At 39.8% G+C, this 16,007-nt stretch overlaps 1 protein-coding gene across 7 annotated transcripts in view; it reads left to right on the top strand.

The window, feature by feature from the left end:
* Positions 1–16,007, top strand: part of ITPR2 (inositol 1,4,5-trisphosphate receptor type 2) — a 515,364-nt gene that overhangs the window by 394,077 nt on the left and 105,280 nt on the right. For all 7 annotated transcript variants that reach the window (XR_015253713.1, XM_086713794.1, XM_025930361.2 and 4 more), the window contains 2 exons: positions 7,316–7,508; positions 10,983–11,108. Coding sequence is in view for 6 of the 7 variants with exons in the window: in XM_086713794.1 (XP_086569920.1) it covers positions 7,316–7,508; positions 10,983–11,108 (319 nt within the window). In the remaining variant the exon portion in view is untranslated. The remainder of the gene's footprint in view (positions 1–7,315; positions 7,509–10,982; positions 11,109–16,007) is intronic.

Consider the following 16,007-nt stretch of genomic DNA (forward strand, 5'->3'; position numbering starts at 1 on the left):
CTGCATCGATTGACAGGATCATATGGTTCTTCTCTCTTTTTTTGTTAATGTGATGTATCACGTTGATTGATTTGCGAATGTTGAACCAGCCCTGCATCCCAGGAATGAATCCCACTTGATCATGGTGAATAATTCTTTTTATATGCCGTTGAATTCGATTTGCTAGTATCTTATTGAGAATTTTTGCATCCATATTCATCAGGGATATTGGCTTGTAGTTCTCTTTTTTTACTGGGTCTCTGTCTGGTTTAGGAATCAAAGTAATACTGGCTTCATAGAATGAGTCTGGAAGTTTTCCTTCCCTTTCTATTTCTTGGAATAGCTTGAGAAGGATAGGTATTATCTCTGCTTTAAACGTCTGGTAGAACTCCCCTGGGAAGCCATCTGGTCCTGGACTCTTATTTTTGGGAGATTTTTTTTTTTTTAATTTTTTTTTTTTCAACGTTTATTTATTTTTGGGACAGAGAGAGACAGAGCATGAACGGGGGAGGGGCAGAGAGAGAGGGAGACACAGAATCGGAAACAGGCTCCCGGCTCTGAGCCATCAGCCCAGAGCCTGACGCGGGGCTCGAACTCACGGACCGCGAGATCGTGACCTGGCTGAAGTCGGACGCTCAACCGACTGCGCCACCCAGGCGCCCCTGTTGGGAGATTTTTGATAACCGATTCAATTTCTTCGCTGGTTATGGGTCTGTTCAAGCTTTCTATTTCCTCCTGATTGAGTTTTGGAAGAGTGTGGGTGTTCAGGAATTTGTCCATTTCTTCCAGGTTGTCCAATTTGTTGGCATATAATTTTTCATAGTATTCCCTGATAATTGTTTGTATCTCTGAGGGATTGGTTGTAATAATTCCATTTTCATTCATGATTTTATCTATTTGGGTCATCTCCCTTTTCTTTTTGAGAAGCCTGGCTAGAGGTTTGTCAATTTTGTTTATTTTTTCAAAAAACCAACTCTTGGTTTCATTGATCTGCTCTACAGTTTTTTTTAGATTCTATATTGTTTATTTCTGCTCTGATCTTTATTATTTCTCTTCTTCTGCTGGGTTTAGGCTGCCTTTGCTGTTCTGCTTCTATTTCCTTTAGGTGTGCTGTTAGATTTTGTATTTGGGATTTTTCTTGTTTCTTGAGATAGGCCTGGATTGCAATGTATTTTCCTCTCAGGACTGCCTTTGCTGCGTCCCAAAGCATTTGGATTGTTGTATTTTCATTTTCGTTTGTTTCCATATATTTTTTAATTTCTTCTCTAATTGCCTGGTTGACCCACTCATTCGTTAGTAGGGTGTTCTTTAACCTCCACGCTTTTGGAGGTTTTCCAGACTTTTTTCTGTGGTTGATTTCAAGCTTCATAGCATTGTGGTCTGAAAGTATGCATGGTATGATTTCAATTCTTGTAAACTTATGAAGGGCTGTTTTGTGACCCAGTATATGATCTATCTTGGAGAATGTTCCATGTGCACTCGAGAAGAAAGTATATTCTGTTGCTTTGGGATGCAGAGTTTAAATATATCTGTCAAGTCCATCTGATCCAATGTCTCATTCAGGGCCCTTGTTTCTTTATTGACCGTGTGTCTAGATGATCTATCCATTTCTGTAAGTGGGGTGTTAAAGTCCCCTGCAATTACCACATTCTTATCAATAAGGTTGCTTATGTTTATGAGTAATTGTTTTATATATTTGGGCGCTCCGGTATTCGGCGCATAGACATTTATAATTGTTAGCTCTTCCTGATGGATAGACCCTGTCACTATTATATAATGTCCTTCTTCATCTCTTGTTACATTAAGTCATTTACATTCAGTGTTATTATAGAAAGATATGGGTTTAGAGTCATTGTGATGTCTGTATGTTTTATGCTTGTAGTGATGTCTCTGGTACTTTGTCTCACAGGGTCCCCCTTAGGATCTCTTGGAGGGCTGGTTTAGTGGTGACAAATTCCTTCAGTTTTTGTTTGTTTGGGAAGACCTTTATCTCTCCTTCTATTCTAAATGACAGACTTGCTGGATAAAGGATTCTCGGCTGCATATTTTTTCTGTGTAGCACACTGAAAATCTCGTGCCAATTCTTTCTGGCCTGCCAAGTTTCAAAAGAGAGATCAGTCACGAGTCTTATAGGTCTCCCTTTATATGTGAGGGCACGTTTACCCCTTGCTGCTTTCAGAATTTTCTCTTTATCCTTGTATTTTGCCAGTTTCACTATGATATGTCGTGCAGAAGATCGATTCAAGTTACGTCTGAAGGGAGTTCTCTGTGTCTCTTGGATTTCAATGCCTTTTTCCTTCCCCACTTCAGGGAAGTTCTCAGCTATTATTTCTTCAAGTACCCCTTCAGCACCTTTCCCTCTCTCTTCCTCCTCTGGGATACCAATTATGCGTATATTATTTCTTTTTAGTGTATCACTTAGTTCTCTAATTTTCCCCTCATACTCCTGGATTTTTTTATCTCTCTTTTTCTCAGCTTCCTCTTTTTCCATAACTTTAGCTTCTAGTTCACCTATTCTCTCCTCTGCCTCTTCAATCCGAGCCGTGGTGGTTTCCATTTTGTTATGCATTTCGTTTAAAGCGTTTTTCAGCTCCTCGTGACTGTTCCTTAGTCCCTTGATCTCTGTAGCAAGAGATTCTCTGCTGTCAGCTATACTGTTTTCAAGCCCAGCGATTAATTTTATGACTATTATTCTAAATTCACTTTCTGTTATATTATTTAAATCCTTTTTGATCAGCTCATTAGCTGTTGTTATTTCCTGGAGATTCTTCTGAGGGGAATTCTTCCGCTTGGTCATTTTGGATAGTCCCTGGCGTGGTGAGGACCTGCAGGGCACTTCCCCTGTGCTGTGGTGTATAACTGGAGTTGGTGGGCGGAGCCGCAGTCAGACCTGATGTCTGCCCCCAGCCCACCGCTGTGTCCACAGTCAGACTGGTGCGTGCCTTCTCTTCTCCTCTCCTAGGGGCGGGATTCACTGTGGGGTGGGGTGGCCTGTCTGGGCTACTTGCACACTGCCAGGCTTGTGATGCTGGGGATCTGGCGTCTTAGCTGGGGTGGGTAGGCAAGGTGCACAGGGGCAGGAGGGGCAGGCTTAGCTTCACTTCAGGAGGGGCCCTGTGGCAGCAGGAGGGAGTCAGATCCGCTGCCGGAGGTTTGGCTCCGCAGAAGCGCAGAGTTGGGTGTTTGCGCGGAGCGAGCAAGTTCCCTGGCAGGAACTGGTTCTCTTTGGGATTTTGGCTGGGGGATGGGCGGGGGAGATGGCGCTGGCGAGCGCCTTTGTTCCCCACCAAACTGAGCTCTGTCGTCAGGGGGCTCAGCAGCTCTCCTTCCCTTTGTCCTCCAGCCTTCCCACTTTCTGAGCACAGCTGTTAACTTATGACCTCCCAGACGCTAAGTCGCGCTTGCTGTCGGAACACAGTCCGTCAGGCCCCTCCGCTTTTTGCAAGCCAGACTCGGGGGCTCTGCTTGGCCGGCGAGCCGCCCCTCCGCCCCGGCTCCCTCCCGCCAGTCCGTGGAGCACGCACCGCCTCGCCGCCCTTCCTACCCTCTTCCGTGGGCCTCTCGTCTGCGCTTGGCTCCGGCGACTCCGTTCTGCTAATCCTCTGGTGGTTTTCTGGGTTATTTAGGCAGGTGTAGGTGGAATCTAAGTGATCAGCAGGACGTGCGGTGAGCCCAGCGTCCTCCTACGCCGCCATCTTCCCTCTCCTCGCAAATTTGGTCCCCCACTTGTTTATTTTTGCTTTTGTTGCCTTAGCTTTTGTCATGTGATTTAAATCATCATCTTCAAGACCTATGTCAAGGAACTTACTACCTGTTTTCTTCTAAGACTTTTTGTGGTTTCAAGTGTTCTGTTTAAGTTTTGATCATTTTGAGTTAATTTTTGTGTACTGTGTAAGGTAGTGGTCCAGTTTCATTCTTTTGCATGTAGCTGTCCAATTTTCCAAACCATTTATTGAAGAGACTGTCCTTTCCTCATTTTGTGTTCTTGGTTCCTTCATGGTTAACTAATTGACCACATATGCATGGATTTATTTCTGGGCTCTCTATTGTGTTCCATTCATCTGTGTTTCTGTTTTTTATGCCAATACCACACTGTTTCATTACTATAGCTTTGTAATACTGTTTGAAATAAGGGAGTGTAATTTCTGTCTGTAACTTGCTTTGGCTATCTGGGGTCTTCAGTGGTTCCATACAAATTTTAAGTCTGTTCCTTTTTTGTTAGGAGTGTTTGTTCCATTTGAAAAATGTCATGGGAATTTTGACAGGGATTGCATTGAATCTGTTTATTGCTTAGGGTAGTATGGATATTTTAAAAATATTAGTTTTTCCAAACAATGAGCATGAAATATTTTTCCATTTATTTGTGGCTTCTTCAATTTCTTTCATTGGTGTCTTACAGTTTTTAATATATAGATCTTTTAGCTCCTTGATTAAATTTATTTCTAGGTATTGGAGAGAGAGAGAGAGAGAGAGAGCACACAAGTGGGGGAGAGGAGCAGAGGGAGACAGACAGAGAGAGAATATCTTAAGCAGGCTTTACGCTCAGTGCAGAACTCCATGTGGGGCTTGATCCCATGACGCTGGGATCATGACCTCAGCCAAAATCTAGAGTTGGATGCTCAAATGACTGAGCCACCTAGGAGCCACTGTTGTGTTCTTTTTGATGAAATTCTGAATGAGGTTGTTTTCTTTATTTCTCTTTCTGATAGTTCATTATTAGTGTATAGCAATACAACAGAGTTTTATGTATTAATTTTTGTGTCTTGCCACTTTACTGAATTTGTTTAGTATTCCTAACACTTTTTTGTTGGAGTATTTAGGGTTTTCTATACCTAATATCATGTCCTCTAGATATAGTGACCATTTAACTTCTTTTTTTCCAATTTGGATGTCTTTTGTTTTCTTGTCTAATTGCTCTGGTTAGGACTTCTAATATGTTGAATAAAAGTGATATGTGTCTTGAGAACCAGAACAGGGCAGGGTTACCTAGTGAGCAAAAGGTGTGATGGGACAAAACAGAAGAATTAATGTTGATTTCAACACATCATTGTCTTGGTACTGATCTTAGAGGAGGAACTTTCAGCTTTGCACTGTTGGTATATTATGATAGCTGTGTGACTTTGTCAGGTATGGCTTTTATGTTGAGATATGTTCCCTCTATACCCACTTTGTTGAAAGTTTTTACCATAAATGGATGTTGAACTTTCTCAAATGCTTTTTCTGCATCTGTTGAACTGATTATATGATTTTAATGTTTTATTTTGTTACTGTACTACATCACATTGACTGATTTGTGGATGTTGAACATCCCTTGCATCCCTGGAATATATCCCACTTGATCATGGTATACAGACACTATTTCTTAAATGCATCCTGAGAATTTTTTTTTATGGTTTTATACTTTTGGATCAAGCAAAAAAAAAAACAACATTTTTCCCCCCTGCAATATAAATAGGTCCAATTTTTCTTTTGTACAATTGACTTCTTTAACCTGTGTTTGGGAATTTTATTTACTGCTACTAAATTTCATTCTGTGTGTGTATTTTTTTTCATTTTTTAATGTTTATTTATTTTTGAGAAAGAGACAGAGACAGAGACAGATCATGAATGGGGAGGGGCAACAAGAGCGGGAGACACAAAATCTGAAACAGGCTCTACGCTGTGAACTGTCAGCACAGAGTCGACATGGGGCTCAAAGCCACAAACTGTGAGATCATGACCTGAGCCAAAGTCGGATGCTTAACTGACTGAGCCACCCAGGTGCCCCTTTTTTGTGTGTTTATATGATAGTATTCTAGCATTTAGTTTGCATATTTACATATCATTTAGGATAGCTTATATTACAAGTAACAGAACACCAGATTGACCATTGTTTGAACAATAAAAATATTTGATTATCCCACATAAAGTGAAGTCTGTAGGTACCAGTAGTTCTACAATTGATTCAATAACTCAGTGATGTCTTCAGACATGCAGGCCTTTCCTATCTTATTTTGTGTCTTCCTTATTATGCTGGTGATATCTCACCTCAAGGTAGGTTGCAAAAGGGCTGCCAGAGTTTTAGGCATCATGCCCTTCTATTACCTTTTGTTCTAAGTGGGAAGAAAAAGAATACAGGCCAAAACAAGAGTTTTTTGTATTTTGTATTTAGTTTTTTGGCTTTATTATTTTGTTTCTTTCATGTGACTCTCTGTTTTTTCAGGAAGCAAAATCTTTCCTGATTCCCTCTCCCCTGCCACCAGGATATTTCTACTTATGCCTCATTTCCTGGAACTAGGTCACATGCTTGCCCCACTATACCAGCCTGTGGTGAAGGGGAGTAGTAGGGTGGCCTTTCTGGCTTAGACCAATCCTGATTCATTTTTGAGGGATAAGCAGAGTATATAAACATGTACCTTGAGATTTAGTCTAAACAAACCCTTGTTGCATGGTGAATTCGTATGAAAATATTCAGCTAGTTTTTGTTTTGTTTAGTCTAACATTAAACTGTCACAAGTACCAAATAAGACAAATTGAAAATAAGGAGTACTTACATCTAGTTATATATTTAAATGGATATTATACCTACAAAAATTTGTTTTGCCATGAGTAGGAAACATTTAATGATATAAAGCACCTTTTTCTATAGAACTCAGGGCACATCACGTTGAGTATGTCATTTGGTCTCCAACAGATCTTTTTAGGAAGAATAAGCTAAGAATAAGATGCAGATATACCAAGTGCTGTGTTTAAGGTTATGCAGCCAATCACTTAGTTCTTAATTCTCTGATGTAACTCATGAAAATAAAAAATGGGTGACAGAAGTTTAATGTTAGTCCAGAAAGAATAAAGATTTGGGGTTTTGTTATTTATAACATAGTATTTATGATACAGTCATCAGTTAATTTTTCTTTTTTTATTATTTTTTAATATTAATTTATTATTTATTATTCATTTATTATTTTTTTAATGTTCATTTACTTTTGAGAGAGAGAGAGAGAGACCTAGTGTGAGTGGGACAGGGGCAGAGAGAGAGGGAGACACAGAATCTGAAGCAGGCTTCAGGCTATGAGCTGTCCACCCAGAGCCCGACGTGGGCTTGAACTTACAAACTGTGAGATCATGACCTGAGCCAAAGTCGGATGCTTAACCGACTGAGCCACCCAGGTGTCCCTAATTTTTCTTAAAGACAACAATGAAAAGTAGTACACTAAAGGATTATTCTAGGGATTTCATGCTGGCATGTTTTTTCAAACTTAACTAATAAAATATCATTCATAAACTCATGCTAAAAACACAAAATAGTCTAAGACTGAAGTGCCCAAAAGCTAAAGCAAATGCACATTAATATTTTCAGATTGTTCGGCATGATAGGACAATGGAACAAATAGTTTTTCCTGTCCCCAATATATGTGAATACCTTACGCGAGAATCCAAGAGCCGTGTGTTCAACACAACTGAAAGGGATGAACAAGGAAGTAAAGTGAATGACTTTTTCCAGCAAACTGAAGATCTCTACAATGAAATGAAGTGGCAGAAGAAAATCAGGAGTAAGTACAATAAACTAAAATGGTTAGTTTTGAGCATAATGGTAGATAAATTGGTACTTTAGGATACATAACAGGATTCATTTAAATTTTTTTTTACAACTTATTTATTTATTCTGAGCGAGAGTGTGAGTAGAGCAGGGACAGAGAGAGAGGTAGAGAGAGAATCCCAAGTAGGCTTTATGCTGTTAGTGCAGAGTCTGACGCAGGGCTTGATCTCGCAAACCATGAGATCATGACCTGAGTGCAAACCAAGACTTGGACGCTTAACTGACTGAGCCACCCAGGCATCCCTAAATTGGCTTTTAATTTCTTGCCATTTGATGGTACTCAAATCACTTATAGGCTTAAGAATATAATCTCAGTCCACACCTGAGTGAGAGCTGAGACACCTGTGGCTTAACAGAAACAGAAGACTACATTAGATCATCTTTTAGTGCTGATCCTGTAGTTTTATAAATATTATGAAATGCAAGCTTGCAGCTGTATGTTTCAACTGCTGAACAGCTGCAAGTCTGCTGTCCTTGAATGGGCTCTGACTGGCCTTAACGATCAGTGAATGGGATGGAGAGACATCGGCACCAGCATGCTTGTCCTCTCTTATCTTAAGATCCTATGAGTGAGTAGATTTTTTAATGTTTTCTTGAAAGTCATTCTTTCTTTCAAAATATCTTTACCTTGCCAAGTCAGACTAAAAATTCTGTGACACTTGTATTAAAATAAAGCAATGTTATAATTTTACAGTTAAAAATTAATATAATGCAGGAGCGCCTGGGTAGCTCAGTCACTTGAGCATTGTTCTTGATTTCAGCCTACGTCATAATCTCATAGTTGTGAAACTGTAACTCGTGTTGGGCTCCACACTAAGTGTGGAGCCTGCTTGAGATTCTCTTTCTCTGCCTCGCCTCTGCCCCTCCCCTCCCCCCAAATTAATATAATACAGTTTCCATTACTTACATCACAGCAGTCAACTCTATATGGACATATTGAGTTTTAAAATTTTTAAATTCTTTTTTTAAAGTTTATTTATTTGGGGGGTAGGGTCAGAGTGAGAGGGGGCAGAAGATCTGAAGTGGGTTCTGTGCTGACAGCAGAGAACCTGATGTGGGACTTGAAGTCATGAACCTTGAGAACCATGAGAACCTGAGCTGAAGTTGGACACTTAACCAACTGAGCCACCGAGGCACATCTAAAATTTAAAAATTTTAAAGTTTATAATACACTTTAGTTTGCTTCCCCAGATAAGGGATATCATGAGTTTTAAACAAAAATTAGTAGGGGGAAACTCTAGATTAGGTCTTTCCTATCCTTGGGGGATGTTTTCCAGACCAGCAGGCATATGTTCTCAATACCTCCATTCAACAGTGTTTCATCATTCCAGTTTCCTAGGAACTTTACTGAGTGTGGTTTATGGATTTGAGTGGAGCTTGTGACATACCATCTTTGGCTATAAGATTATGGTATGCACTGTTAGGCTTTCTTATCAGAATATTTGAAAAATAAAGAAATGACTCTCCCTTAGCATTTTGCCATATAGAACCTTATGGAATTCAGAGAAAATTTAGGGTGTCTAGAACACATACATGAAAATTCAACAATTTTATTTGGGACATTGGAAAAGCACACATTTTATCCCTGACTAAACTAAGTTGAATAATGAACTAGTGCTTGTGGGGTTTGTTCTTTTTTGGATAAATATTTTATCAGTTATTAAAAAACAAATCTGAAAATGAATTTCAATGTACATCTTACATTTAAAGTTTGGAAGCAACTTATGAGGTTATAGATAGAAATGATTCATTGGATATACTACAAATGTATGTATCAACATCTTCTATTTTGTCTTAATGTTCAACTTTTCATTTTTTTAAGTTTATTTATTTTGAGGAGGGGAGAGCATGTGAGGGAGGAAAGGCAGAGAGAGAGGGAGAGAGAGAATCCCAAACAGGCTCCATGCTGCCAGCACAGAGCCCAGTGTGGGGCTCGATCTCAAGAACCACGAGATCATGACTTGAACCAAAGTCAAGAGTTGGGCACTTAACCAACTGAGTCATCTGGGTACCCCAATATTCTGCTTTTTAAAATGAAGACTCCTAATAAAAATGATGGAGATGCAGATATTTACAATTTAAGATATGTCAGTCAACTAAATGCCATAGCAAATCATAGCCTGTTTCAGTTTAGTGCAGTTTATAAGTGAGCAGCAGATCCCAGATTGGAATTCACAGAACATAATTTGAAAAGTTTATAATTTCTCCTTGAAACTTGATGTTCCTTTCTCCCTCATGTAACTCCAATATTTTAGATGTGATGTTTAGATAGTAAGAGTTAGAGAATGGACAAGCTCTGAAAAAGTCATGTGGTCAAATTTGTATGCATTTCATATTTGTTCAGTTATTTAGGAGATGTAGATTTAGTAGATGCACCTACTAATTCATTTCTGAAGATAAATACAGAATCTCATTTCTGAAAATATTCAGTAAAGCCTCTCCCACTTATTAGTACTTCCTATTGTATCTTTCATGTTTTTCTGCCGTTAAAAACCCAAGTTTTTAGGAAGTGTTAAGGTTTAAAACTTAGATATTGTAAGGGGTGCCTGAGTGGTTCTGTTGGTTAAGCATGCAACTGTTGATTTCAGCTCAGGTCATGATGTCACAGTTCATGGGATTGATCCCACATTCATGGGATTCTCTCTTTCCCTCTCTCTTTGCCCTTCCCCCCAATCGTTCTCTCTTTCTCTCTCTCTCTCTCTTTCTCGCTCTCTCTCAAAAATAAATAAAACTTAGATATTATAAATCATGAGTTCCCAGTAAGCAGTATTATACCATGCTATTAAGGTTCAGAATTTCAGGTAACTTTGGGTCATAGGAATATTCATCAGACATAAGTCTGGTTTGAGCTTTTTTTTTTTCCTTTTCCTTTTTCTTTTTTTTTCTTTTCTTTTCTTTTCTTTTCTTTTCTTTTCTTTTCTTTTCTCTTCTTTTCTTTTCTTCTTCTTCTTCTTCTCTTCTTCTTCTTCTTCTTCTTCTTCTTCTTCTTCTTCTTTTGACTTAAGGCATGGGAGTGGGACCAATTAATCAATATTACTGACTTACAAAGTGATACATACTGTTCTGTTAAGGGGGGCCCCAGGCATCCACTAACTGTCTTTCCCCTAAACTGCTTTAGGGATGTGTCAGAGGGAATTATTACAGAATCACCTTTTCTGACCATGTTTAGCAATTGCAAAATTACCCACACCTTTATAATGGCTTGGGTATAAATTGGCTGAAGAATAAAGAAGGAATCAAATAGAAAACTCCCTTATGGTACTGATTATAAACTTTCTTAAATAAGTCATTTTTGATGTTTATTTAAATGTGCTTTTATACTACTTTACAAAAACACAATTTAGTAAAATGTTGTTTCAGTAGGGTTCTTGTGTTGAGATCAAAATTAATTCTTCCGTTTTGTCCCATCACACTTTTTGCTCACTAGGTAACCCTGCCCTGTTCTGGTTCTCAAGGCACATATCCCTGTGGGGGAGCATTTCCTTCAACTTGGCTGTGTTCATCAATTTAGCTGTTGCTCTCTTCTACCCATTTGGGGATGATGGAGATGAAGGCAAGTGCTTGTCTTTCTTTAAATGATAAATATTTTAAAGTTCTAAAAATACTACTCTTAAAAATACATCCCTTAACTATTTAGAGCTTCAAAATAATAATAAGTTAATTCTTGTTACATAAACTTTTCTGTATTCATTGGAAGTAGACAATGGTGGTAAGTAGATTAGGCAGAAAACAATGGTCAATAGAAATGTTAGTTTTCCAAAACCTCATATACAGAAGAGCTATTAGAGGTATGCTAGACTGGCAAACAAAGCAATGAAAAAGAATTATTATTTCTACCTGATTAGTCTTACTGAAAGCATTTTTAATATGGTATCATCTTAATTATATAAATATATGGGAAAATGAGAGGTTTCTGCAAAAATATCCATTATGATTACCTTAAATAGTGGAATTTGTAATTTGCCCTCTTCATTGCTTTTTGTTTTGTTTTAGTTTTCGATAGTGAACACACATGGACTCTGAAAAAAAATTTTTTTAATGTACAGCATAGAGCAGAATATGATCATAGAGAATATCTCACATTCTCAGATTAGAAGCTAATTCTTGTTTCCAATCTAGGACTTGTCTACATGATGACTGACTGAAATTAATATTATTTAACTAACAATAAATGAATTTTTACAAAAGCAAAGATAAGAGATATCTCATTTTACATGAAATGGGAAATAGAAGTGGAATATGCTGAAGGGTGGGACTGTGGAAAGTAAGTTTTGTTTAAGTCTGGCAAAGCGCATGGGAAAATATGTTGCAGGCTTTGGATACATTCGGTAAATAGCTCTGAAATGTGTGTGGAGAGAATGGATTGAAGGAAAAGATGAGAAACATTAACAAACAAGAACCACAAAGTGCTTTTATATTTCACCTGTTCATAGAATTATTGTAAGAATTGAATGAGATGCTATATAGGTAAAGCATTTGGAACAGTACCTGGCAAGCATTCCATGAAGCTTAGTTGTTGTTGATGTCACTGTTGTTAAATATTAGTACAACAAAGGGAAGCCCAGTGAAAATAATAGTACAATGAGAGCAACAGGTATTTAAGCCGATTTCAGATGAACTGAAAGTGAGCATGAAGGGAAATGAGGATCCAGGACTAATTTGCTATTTCAAAGCTCTCTTACAGTTAATAGACATCAAAATCCAAACCTTTAGGTATAATTTGAATGCCTTTTAAAAAAGTTTGATATTTTAGAAGGCATGCTTGTACTGAAAGAAGAATACTCAACAGTGGAGCAGATGGGTGAGGAGTGAAATAGAAAACATAGCAAATATTTGGCCATCCGTTGTGGGAAGTTGCAAATACACCAGGAAGTGGAAACAGCTTTCTTTTCACTGTTTAGTCTTATTTAGTGATGACAGCCCTCTTGGCAGAGAAGAATGTAACTCTTGTAAGAAGAGAAGTCCAGCATGAAATGATAAATTGGTATCATCTGCACACAGAACGTTGAGAGTAGGTTGTAGACTCTCAGTTAATAGAAGCATAAGGTCTTAGATATGGAAGCAATTCTGGAAATCCTCTGATATCAAGTCCTCATTTGACAGATAAAGAGATGGAATCCCAGAGAGGCTAAAAAATGGTAGATCTTAGTAGAAAGTTAACTCCTTTGTTTCCAATCCAGGACTTTTCTACATAGATAATTGGGTTGGGAGCATATAGATAACAGGAAGATGACAAATCTTCATATAGAAGATTATTTTTTCTGAGTTCCATTCTATGGTATCCCTTACTTGACCACTAGAGCCAATGTATATAGCCTCTGCTGCCACCTATTGTACATGAAATATAATGGTAATGGGCAATGCCACACCTCTAGACATCTATTTTTTACTCATTCAGGAGAAAGTAAAATATCTGATACATTTTTGATACTTGCCTAGTAACAGTTATAGCAGTAATATTTATATAATAATAATAGCAGCTGATGTTGTTTACTATTTAGCTTTGGTCAAGCAGAATGCTAAACACTTCACATACATAATTTCATTGACTCTTCCTGACAATCCTATAAAGCAAGCACTTCATCTTTATGGATGAAGATCTGAGGCTTAAGAAGATTTGCCCAATAATTCAGGAGAGGAGTCCATAAATATGTATTTTTTAACAAGCTCCCAAGGTATTGCTGATGCAGCTGGTCATTGAGCAAGCGCTTGAAACCACACGTATAGTACCGTTTGGAGTAAGGCTTCAGCGTCAGAAAGAAATAGGACTAACAAAAACACGACTGAAAAACATGGTGCCTCATCATCATGTGAAGATGCAGATTTTACTCTTCCAAAAGGACTGGGTAATAGTTAATACTAGTAACCAAGGTGGAGGCTCAATCTTAGGTGTCCGTGTCGAGTGAGGGGCACTGATGCTAAGAGAGAAGAGAAGGCATGAGCTGCCATTTTGGCAATATGGAATCCGAGGTCATGTTTGGCTAACCTAATTACAGTTCTGGATGAGTTACTTAATTATAATTCTATGAATAAAGTTAAAATTTTGGTCAGGATTAGCTCAGTCTTTAACCTTCAGTTGTATACTATGAGTAGCTAGGAAGACTGAGAAAACAAAGTCAAAACTGAGAAGCGTACTTGGACATCAGAACTGTCTGGAGAAGGATAATCCTGTGCTGGACATGCAAGTTCTCTAATGCTGGATTTTGTCAGACATAGTTTGGGTGACTACTTGCCAAGAGCACTTGGAGGTGATTTAAAGGTGGATTAGTTAAGCATTAACATTCCTTCCACAAAGTACATGAAAATGATGGAGACATGTCAAAGAACACAAGATCCAACTTGCAAAGCTTCCCAGTGACCACATCTGCAGAAATTTTGAGGAAAAAAAATATATTGACAATAATACATAATAACCCATGGAATAAAATGAGAATCTAGGAGTCTATATGGATCATGAGAAAAGAAAGCTCCTCCTTACAATAGTATTCCAATTAATAAAAGTAGAAGGAGGGACACCTGGGTGGCTCAGTCGGTTAAGCTTCCGACTCTTGATTTTGACTCAGGTCATGATCTCGTGGTTTGTGAGTTCAAGCGCTGTGTTGGGTTCTGTGATGACAGTGCGGAGCCTGCTTGGAAATCTCTCTCCCTCTCTCTCTGTCCCCACCCCATTTTTGCTTTGTTCTCTGTCTTTCAAAATAAACTTTAAAAAAAACATTAAAAGAAAAATTAAAAATAAATGTAGAAGGAATGATGGATATAAAATATCACCATTTAGAATATCACCATTTGCCCTTGAGAGAGGGAAGATGGCGGCGTAGGAGGACGCTGGGCTCACCGCGCGTCCTGCTGATCACTTAGATTCCACCTACACCTGCCTAAATAACCCAGAAAACCACCAGAGGATTAGCAGAACGGAGTCGCCGGAGCCAAGCGCAGACGAGAGGCCCACGGAAGAGGGTAGGAAGGGCGGCGAGGCGGTGCGTGCTCCACGGACTGGCGGGAGGGAGCCGGGGCGGAGGGGCGGCTCGCCGGCCAAGCAGAGCCCCCGAGTCTGGCTTGCAAAAAGCGGAGGGGCCTGACGGACTGTGTTCCGACAGCAAGCGCGACTTAGCATCTGGGAGGTCATAAGTTAACAGCTCTGCTCAGAAAGCGGGAAGGCTGGAGGACAAAGGGAAGGAGAGCTGCTGAGCCCCCTGACGACAGAGCTCAGTTTGGTGGGGAACAAAGGCGCTCGCCAGCGCCATCTCCCCCGCCCATCCCCCAGCCAAAATCCCAAAGAGAACCAGTTCCTGCCAGGGAACTTGCTCGCTCCGCGCAAACACCCAACTCTGCGCTTCTGCGGAGCCAAACCTCCGGCAGTGGATCTGACTCCCTCCTGCTGCCACAGGGCCCCTCCTGAAGTGGATCACCTAAGGAGAAGTAAGCTAAGCCTGCCCCTCCTGCCCCTGTGCACCTTGCCTACCCACCCCAGCTAAGACGCCAGATCCCCAGCATCACAAGCCTGGCAGTGTGCAAGTAGCCCAGACAGGCCACCCCACCCCACAGTGAATCCCGCCCCTAGGAGAGGGGAAGAGAAGGCACACACCAGTCTGACTGTGGCCCCAGCGGTGGGCTGGGGGCAGACATCAGGTCTGACTGCGGCTCCGCCCACCAACTCCAGTTATACACCACAGCACAGGGGAAGTGCCCTGCAGGTCCTCACCACGCCAGGGACTATCCAAAATGACCAAGCGGAAGAATTCCCCTCAGAAGAATCTCCAGGAAATAACAACAGCTAATGAGCTGATCAAAAAGGATTTAAATAATATAACAGAAAGTGAATTTAGAATAATAGTCATAAAATTAATCGCTGGGCTTGAAAACAGTATAGCTGACAGCAGAGAATCTCTTGCTACAGAGATCAAGGGACTAAGGAACAGTCACGAGGAGCTGAAAAACGCTTTAAACGAAATGCATAACAAAATGGAAACCACCACGGCTCGGATTGAAGAGGCAGAGGAGAGAATAGGTGAACTAGAAGCTAAAGTTATGGAAAAAGAGGAAGCTGAGAAAAAGAGAGATAAAAAAAATCCAGGACTATGAGGGGAAAATTAGAGAACTAAGTGATACACTAAAAAGAAATAATATACGCATAATTGGTATCCCAGAGGAGGAAGAGAGAGGGAAAGGTGCTGAAGGGGTACTTGAAGAAATAATAGCTGAGAACTTCCCTGAAGTGGGGAAGGAAAAAGGCATTGAAATCCAAGAGGCACAGAGAACTCCCTTCAGACGTAACTTGAATCGATCTTCTGCACGACATATCATAGTGAAACTGGCAAAATACAAGGATAAAGAGAAAATTCTGAAAGCAGCAAGGGGTAAACGTGCCCTCACATATAAAGGGAGACCTATAAGACTCGTGACTGATCTCTCTTTTGAAACATGGCAGGCCAGAAAGAATTGGCACGAGATT

This window comes from Puma concolor, chromosome B4 (genome assembly GCF_028749965.1).
Source record: "Puma concolor isolate L17-30 chromosome B4, mPumCon1.1.hap2, whole genome shotgun sequence".
Lineage (NCBI taxonomy): Eukaryota > Metazoa > Chordata > Mammalia > Carnivora > Felidae > Puma > Puma concolor.